General features: G+C 38.6%; 1 protein-coding gene across 1 annotated transcript; it reads left to right on the top strand.

The window, feature by feature from the left end:
* Positions 1-921, top strand: LOC133764310 (olfactory receptor 4C3D-like). Its single transcript, XM_062197982.1, has one exon. It carries the CDS (start codon positions 7-9, stop codon positions 919-921), a length of 915 nt encoding a protein of 304 aa, XP_062053966.1. The 5' UTR covers positions 1-6.
* The last annotated feature ends 8,259 nt before the right edge of the window (positions 922-9,180 follow it).

The raw sequence follows: 9,180 nt of genomic DNA, 5'->3' as shown, positions 1-9,180 counted from the left end.
CACCTCATGCCTCCCCATAATGTGACTGAATTTGTTCTCTTGGGGCTCACACAGAATCCACACCTGCAGAAGATACTCTTCATCGTGTTTTTGTTCATTTTCCTATTTACCGTGCTGGCCAATGTGCTCATTGTCGTCACCATCTCCCTCAGTCCCACACTTACAGCTCCCATGTACTTCTTTCTCACTTACTTGTCCTTCATAGATGCCTCCTACACCTCTGTCACCACCCCCAAAATGATCATCGACCTGCTCTACCAGAGGAGAACTATCTCGTTGGGTGGCTGCCTGACTCAGCTGTTTGTGGAGCACTTCCTGGGAGGATCAGAGATAATCCTTCTCATCGTCATGGCCTTTGACCGCTATGTGGCCATCTGCAAGCCCTTGCACTACGTGACCATTATGCGACAGGAGCTGTGCCGTCTCCTGGTGGTGGTAGCCTGGATTGGCGGCATTCTGCACGCCACTGTGCAGATTCTTTTCATGGTCAACCTGCCCTTCTGTGGTCCCAAGGTCATTGATCACTTCATGTGTGATCTCTTCCCGTTGTTGAAACTTGCATGCAGAGACACGTACAGGCTTGGAATGGTGGTAGCAGCCAATAGTGGAGCTATGTGCTTGCTCATTTTGTGTATGCTGCTGATCTCCTACATAGTCATCTTGCGCTCTCTGAAGTCTCGTGGGTCTGAAGGGCAGCACAAAGCCCTCTCCACGTGTGGCTCTCATTTTACTGTCGTTGTACTCTTTTTTGTGCCTTGCATATTCACCTACATGCGTCCTGTGGCCACTTACCCTGTGGACAAGTTCGTCACTGTGTTCTTTGCAATCCTCACTCCTATGTTAAATCCTATAATTTACACAGTGAGAAACACAGAGGTTAAAAATGCCATGAGGCATTTGGTGAAGAGGAGGGTAACTTAATTTGCACATAATGCTAAGAAAGTGGCAATGTATATGAATAGAGTGAACTAGATTTGTGGTAAAGTGTGGAGAATTATTTTTTTTTAAATTTTATTTAATGAATATAAAATTCCAGTGTACAGCTTATAGATTACAATGGCTTCCCTCTCCCATAACTTCCCTCCCACCCGCAACCCTCCCCTCTCCCGCTCCCTCTCCCCTTCCATTTGCATCAAGATTCCTTTTCAATTCTATTTATATACAGAATATCAATTTTGTATAAAGATTTCAACAGTTTGCACCCACATAGAAACACAAAGTGAAACATACTGTTGGAGTACTAGTTATAGCATTAAATCAAAATGTACAGCACATTAAGGACAGAGATTCCACATGAGGAGCAAGTGCACAGTGGCTCCTGTTGTTGACCCAACAAATTGACACTCTAGTTTATGGTGTCAGTAACCACCCTAGGCTGTCGTCATGAGTTGCCAAGGCAACTTACAGATCATTGGCAAATCAAACTTTCAAATAATTAAGAAAAAAGGAAAACCTTTTGCTATGTGCCTTTGATAGCTTTTAATATATTTTGCTAAGGCTTCAGTGCTCATGTACACACATTTGGATATGAAATAGAACAGCTATAAATCAATTCCTTGAAGATTCATCAGTATTTTTTCTCTAGGCTCTCACTGTCATTTTCTTTATAGTTATGTCACTTAGAGGCAACTAATTTTTCCATAGAATCTTGATCTCAGAATATTTTTTTTCATTGCTGGTTTGTTTGTAGTAAAATAAAAAAAAATAAGTTAGAGATTCTTAGATGGATATATGGAGAGTGATACGTTGAGTAGTAAAAGAACTGCTGTGGATTTCCATCTCTCCTTCTCTCTCTTTCCCTGTTCGTTCCCCCTCTTTCCCACCCAGTTTCCTTCCCACTCCACCTTTTCTTTTGTGACACCACAAATCTACCAAAGTAAAAAGACAGATTTCCAAAAAAAGAAGAAAGAAGCAATTCATTATTTATCTCGAAATCTGTTTTTTGGCACAAAAAATAAGCCGGAAAATTTACAGATCCTGTTAATTTGTTCTTATTTTTAAAAATATCCCTAAGACTCACCATTTTCCTATTATCTAAACAAAGTTTATTTTTTTCTTATTAAGTCTTGTGGAGGCATTTGAAGAAGTAGGATCTCAGTAATAATAAAAAAAACACCTTCATGATAAATTTCCAAAGCTATGCTTCAAAGATGTGATAAAATATCTATGTTTAATGAATCTTTTATTATATATAAACATATTAACTTAATTAAGATTGTTAAATCTATTTTCCTAACTAGTAATTTCAATATTACTATTCCCATTCTATAAAGTATTAAATTGGAACTAAGAGAGGTTTACTAATTTTCTTGTTTCAGGTAATAAATCTAAGCATTTGAAATTCAGGTCTTCCAAATCTCAGTCCCACTTTCTCCAAATAAGAGACAGTTGATTGTAATATGTTTATATCAATAATTGAGAAATTTATATGTAGTGTTAGCAGTTCAACTTTGTCTTTCAAAAGAGATGATGGAAAATTTGTTGTAGACTTTTCTCTCATATAGCAATATATTTTAGTAGCATTACTCCTCTGCACACATATAAAATACCTACACATTCTACACTAGTACTTGTATGAATCAAAGCTTCTTTGACGATAAAACCCCAACTCGTTTTACTTCTTCTGAATGTCTCCCCCCCCCCTTTTTTTTTGACAGGCAGAGTGGACAGTGAGAGAAAGGTCTAGACAGAGAGAAAGGTCTTCCTTTACCGTTGGTTCAACCTCCAATGGCCGCTGCGGCCGGCATGCTGCGGCTGGCACACTGCGCTGATCCGAAGCCAGGAGCCAGGTGCTTCTCCTGGTCTCCCATGCAGTTGCAAGGCCCAAGGATTTGGGCCATCCTCCTTTGCACTCCCGGGCCACAGCAGAGAGCTGGCCTGGAAGAGGAGAAACTGGGACAGAATCCGGCGCCCCGACCGGGTCTAGAACCCGGTGTGCCGGCGCTGCAAGGTGGAGGATTAGCCTGTTGAGCCGCGGCACCAGCCCTGAATGTCCCCTTTCTCAAACTGGTCATCTGTAGTGATTTCTTCTATAATATGAGCATACAGTAATGACAAAGCATTGAACAACTGCTTCTGGGGGCTTGTGTGTCCTTGTCTATGCACAATTGTCTCAAATTCATAAGAAACAAAGCCTCTTCCCAAAAGCCTAGTCATGTATGATGATAAAATCAACACTAAACTGATTAAAGAATGATTAAGTGTGTGATTTGCTGGTGTTACTTACTCATCTAACAGAATCTAGGCCAAATTATTTTGGTTCATTTGTACTGTGAGTCTAATGCAGGAAATGAGGATAAGCCAGGGATGAGCACAGGAGAAGTATTGAAAAAAATGCTATTTCCACTCATAGACAGAAGGGAAGACTTGTTGGAAAACAAGACCAGTGATTGTGCCTTAGGGTATGTATCAGATCCCCAGTAGAGGAATGAAACATTTCATCAGATATATAGTATAGATTTTCAATAGCAAAAGGAAGTAAGGAAGAAATTTTGTGTCAGCCTGATATTCTTAGTAGAGTCCTGTTGGTTTACAAATAATTTTAAGGAATATTATAATTATTTTTGTACCAATCATCAAGAATATTTTTTGAGTACCAACTGCCATTTGATTATTTATAGCACTTAAATGTAAAGCAACATTGATGTGGGCATTTTACAGTGATTAAGTCAGTCACTACTTGGGGCACCTGCCTACCATGTCAGAGTGCCTGATTCCAGTCCTGGCTCCTTTGCTTCCAATCCAGCTTCCTGCTAATGTGCATCATGGGAGGCAGCAGATGATGAGTCCGTGCCAAACGGTTTTTTGAAAAACAAAAGCAACAAAAAATAATATATATAAATATATATATGTGTGTGTGTGTGTGTGTGTGTCTGTTGAATCTGGCTCATCTACTTTCCTCCTTCATAATATGTCTGGCTAGAATGATGCAAAAATACCAAATACATAATTAATTGTGGGCCATATAGTAAAGATTTTCTTCGAGGCTCCTCTACTCTTTTTTATTTTTTAGCATCTAAAAACAGCATTTATAATCCCATAGTCTATGTGGATCAGAAGTCCAGCAGATAGCTGAAAGCATCTGGCTTAGGGTCTCACACAAGGCATGGGTCAGGGATGCAGTTCAATATGGCACAATTTCAGTAGTAGTCAGAAGATTAGTACAGCACCAGGCTGGATGATAGAAAACATTGATCCAAATACTTGGATGATAGAGAAATATTGATCCTAATGCTTGATAGAAAAAATGATCCTAATACAAGATATGTAGCAATGTCTTCTCTTCATCTATTTCATCAGAAAGATGGATCGTTGTATGACTGTTTTGTTTCTAACAAATAGTAATCTGTATGGAGCAAATAATTAAATGGGTAATAGCACAATCTGCTTTTGTTCATGTGGAGCACTTGCTTGGCCTGTCTCCAGTCAAGTTCTGCCCACGGGAAAAACTTGATCACTGCAGGGGTGGATGAGAATTCACTGGTACCGTGATTAGCTCCTCAACCCGTAGGGACACAGCTGCAAGGGGATGGAGTTGGAATGATGCAAGGCTGCACAATTTGAAATTCTGTGCCATTTGAAATTAGCACTGTCCTCTTTTAGCCTGAGTTCATTAGCCAAAGGAGAGGAATATTACTAATGATGTTGTTTGTAAAATAAGGACTTACAATGTACATAAATTAAGCTCCCAATATAGCCAAATGAATGCTCATTTTGGAGGCAACTTTCCTATTTATATGAAATTTTAGTTCTTTTTCTAACCACAGGCATTGTTTCTGATTGATGTCTTTAGGTATTTAGAACATCTTTTCTAAGTAATTAAAAACTGCTAGGGACTGTAGTCCTATCAAAATAACTTCCCATTGTATGACTGAATAAGTTGCACCTGATGCAGGTACTGATTTACTTAGAAGCTATAATGTGTTATGATTCCCATCTCTTCAGGAGAAGAAAGTTCATGTGAGAGCATCCTGGATGAGACCAGATTTCGGTCTCGCTAATATGAGCTTGGAAATTTTACTTGCATGATCTCCAACTTCTACTTGGTCTGATTATCAGGTAATGGGGCTTTTGGAAGTACAGAGATAACACCAGATTGAGCTTTGGAAGTCAAAGATTTCACTTGAGCATTATACATGTTCCTATTTTTTTTAAGATTTATTTATTATTTGAAATTCAGAGTTACACACACAGAGAGAAGGAAAGGCAGAGAGAGAGAGAGAGAGAGAGAGAGAGAGAGAGAGAGGTCTTCCATCCGCTGGCTCACTTCCCAATTGATGGCAACGGCCGGAGCTGTGCTGATCCAAAGCCAGGAGCCAGGAGCTTCATCTGGGTTTCCCATGTGGGTTCAGGGACCCAAGGACTTGGGCCATCTTCTACTGCTTTCCCAGGCCATAGCAGAGAGCTGGATCGGAAGTGGAGCAGCCTGGAATCAATCCATTACTCATATGGCATGCAAGCACTGCAGGTGGTGGATTTACCCACTACGCCACAGCGCCAGCCCATGTTTCTATTAGTTTGAGGTATTAATTTGAAGTTGTTGAAATTATTGAATCACCTAAACACATGTAACATCACATTACACTAAAACTGTGTGTGTTTATCAGTGTATACAAATTATGGTTTCATATTGGAAAGGCCTGAGCTCTTGATGATTTGTGACCACTTGGGTTCAGAGGCCCAGGGACTCAGGCCATCCTCTACTTCCTTCTCAGGCCATAGCAGAGAGCAGGATTGGAAATGGAGCAGCCAGGCCTCAAACTGACACCCATATGGGATGCCGGACTCCACAGGCAGTGGCTTTACCTGTTGTGCTACAGCACCAAATCCATGACTTAATTTACTTTATGCCCTTTTGTCAAGTTATCAGAAATTAACATTACAAAAAGGAGCTGGTGGAGGTGATTCAACACTGTGCTGTAAGTCCAAAGTGTGTTTCAAGTTCTTGAATTTGGCTAAAGCATGTCTGCCCTCATGGAAATGATAAACAGCAAAGATTGTAAGTGGAATTTTTGAACTGGAACTGCCAGCTTCTCACAATGGTGCTGTCATTTCTAGAGGCAGGGAGTGGCACTGGCAATACCTGGGCCACATGGTACAATGCAGTTTTCCTTGGATGATTTTAATTTCATGGCTTTAATTAAATTTAATTAAGTGACTAAGTGTGTACATAGTATGGCATTAGAAATCTGGAATAAAGCAGTCATCGTTTAGCTTCCCCATAAGGAGATAAAACCAACATGAAAAACAAACAAACAAACAAACAAACATGGAGATAATGTAATTATTGCTGCTACACAACCTACACAGGTACATGTAAGAAATGCCTTGGGTGATAGTTGTGAAGGTGATGTTGGGGAGAACATGAGGCTCGAAGGAGGAGTGGTGATAAGTTTGTTAACAAAGGGCATTGACAGAGGCAGCAGAAAATCAAGATGGTTATAGAAATGGAAAAGAATCTGGTGAGTATTCAAATAGTTTTTTTCAATTATCTTTATATACAGAAGATCGATTCAGTATATACTAAGTAAAGATTTCATCAGTTTGCACCCACACAGAAACACAAAGTGTAAAAATACTGTTTCAGTACTAGTTATAGCATTACTTCACATTGGACAACACATTAAGGACAGATCCCACATGAGACATAAATACACAGTGACTTCTGTTGTTGATTTAACAATTTGACACTCTTGTTTATGGCGTCAGTAATCTCTCTAGGCTCTAGTCATGAGTTGCCAAGGCTATGGAAGCCTTTAGGGTTCGCTGACTTTGATCTTATTCTGACAGGGTCATAGTCAAAGTGGAAGTTCTCTCCTCCCTTCAGAGAAAGGTGCCTCCTTCTTTGATGGCCCCGTTCTTTCCACTGGGATCTCACTCCCAGAGATCTTTTATTTAGGTCTTCTTTTTTTTACAGAGATCCTACATGATATTAAGATTAACACTTGGTGTTAAATTGGAAATTGCATAGAAAATTAATCAATTTTTTAAAAAATATCATGTAGGATCTCTGTCCTTAATGTGCTGTACATTGTTATTTAACGCTGTAACTAGTACTCCAACAGTATTTTTCACTTTGTGTTGCTATGTGGGGGCAAACTGTTGAAATCTTTACTTAATATATACTAAACTGATCTTCTGTATATAAAGAGAATTGAAAATGAATCTTGATATGAATGGAAAGGGAGAGGGAACAGGAAAGGGGAGGGTTGCAGGTAGGAGGAAAGTTATGGGGGGGGGAAGCCATTGTAATCCATAAGCTGTACTTTGGAAATTTATATTCATTTAATGAAAGTTAAAAAAATAAAATAAAATAATGGTCTCTATTATCTTCTTTGAAAAAATCATAAAAATTTGCAAGGGAGGAGCTAGTATATTTCAAACTGAAATAATATGAAGAAATGGAAAGTCCTATTGCCTGGTTTGATTGGTACATGCCCTGTATACGTGATGAAATACTGTTTGAACACTACAAAAATGGACAAGTTGTATATGTCAATCAAAATTTTTAAAAAATTATATTCTAACTGAGCAGCTAACAACCTTTGCTGAAGTCTCCCTAGTAAAGGGAACTTTGTTCCTTGGAGCAGCTCTTGTATCATGCAACTACCATAGGGATTTCATTTCTCTAGCTGAGGCTGCTGCTTACTTCTGCAAGGGTGTAAGCCAATGGTTAAGAAGTTATGCTTCAAAATGAGACTATCGTATTCCATAATACCCATTGACCTTGGATGAGATGCCTAAGGTCTCCAGGACTCACTTTTCTCTTCCTCAAGATGGGATTTGTGATTTTACTCATCTTGTCTGATATATAAGATAAATGTAATTGCACATGTATCCATCCTAGCACCTTGTCGATGCATAGTGAGTGAAGAATAAGAGTTTTTGTTGATAGGTTAATACTTCTTTAGAATCCTTTGTTTCATCTGGAAGCACTCCTTCCCAAGGGCAAATGAAAGTGAGGAAGTGAGTTATGAAGGGGGAGTGATAATGGTTTTACATTATCCTTTAATAATAGAATATTTACTTTATCCATTGAGTAGTTCATGTTAACTTAGGGTCAAGTGCAGGGATGCTGCCAGCTAAGTTGTGAATTTGGATCTTCATGGAGCAGAGAGATTTAAGGTTTAATTTTCTTTAATCAGCATATCTGGAAATGTTTAGAATAGTTGGAAATTTAGTTAACGTTGTAACTTCTTGTGTCAAGACTTGAATATGGATATTCCAGAATGAAACAAACTCCAGAAACATAAATCTTTCTCACTGGATTGTTATAAAAATGAAGTGACATCATGAAAGATAATATATTTTCTAATTTTGAACATTCAGTATTATCATAAAAGAAACAATATAAATTTGCTACTGGTGTTAATTTTGGAGTGAAGAAAACCTAGATTTGAATTTGGCTTTACTGTTTACTAGTTATAGGAACTCTGCCATTTCTTTCACCTTAAAGTCTCGGTATCTAATCTCTAAAATGCAAAATGTATCTTGGTATATCACAATATAAGACATAGTAGGAACTCACTGAATATTAGCAATATGTAATAATAGTAACAATAATATTTTAGAAAGAAAGAAATGTGCTAGAAACAGTTTTAAGTGTTTATTAAATATATGGCTCAAATACAGGACAATTTATATGATGTTGTCCAAGTTATTGGGTGTGACTAGTATTTAATGAAAACCAGCATCCTAGCTTAAAGTTCTCAAAAAGAAGCTGAAGGAACATCTGCTCTGTGGGCCATTCTGTTTTCCAACATGGAAAGTGAAAAAGGAAAAGCAAAGCACTTTACCCAAGATTGTGTGAAGATGGTTACCATTTACCCATTGCCTTCTAACCGCTAGTGGTCAAAGATTTCTCTAAGTGTGTTAATCTCTATTTCTAGGTGTGTATATGCATCACAATGATGAAGCAGGTCTCATAAACCATTACAAGCAGTGAGCTGCAGAGCAAAAAGCAAGAGCTGCACCAATGAGAGGGAATGAGTGGCATCAAACTTCTGTGAGGCTTTTATGGTTAGCAGCTGGTTTCTGTAGCAAAAACTGGAGAGAGGGGTGCATAAAGAGGGTATGAGACGCGATGCAAAAAATCCATACCTAGTGATTACTAAGTAAAAATAATATTACTTGTGTAGACTTTCCATCACAGACTGATGCGCTTTCCTCAGCCCACATTAA

Source organism: Lepus europaeus, chromosome 7 (assembly GCF_033115175.1).
Source record: "Lepus europaeus isolate LE1 chromosome 7, mLepTim1.pri, whole genome shotgun sequence".
In the NCBI taxonomy this organism is placed as follows: domain Eukaryota; kingdom Metazoa; phylum Chordata; class Mammalia; order Lagomorpha; family Leporidae; genus Lepus; species Lepus europaeus.
The sequence above is the reverse complement of the archived record's forward strand: the minus strand, read 5'-3'. Positions and strand labels throughout refer to the sequence as shown.

What these genes read in the sequence shown, in the direction of transcription:
- LOC133764310 (XM_062197982.1), top strand. Translation starts at nt 7, where the DNA reads ATGCCTCCCCATAATGTGACTGAATTTGTTCTCTTGGGGCTCACACAG.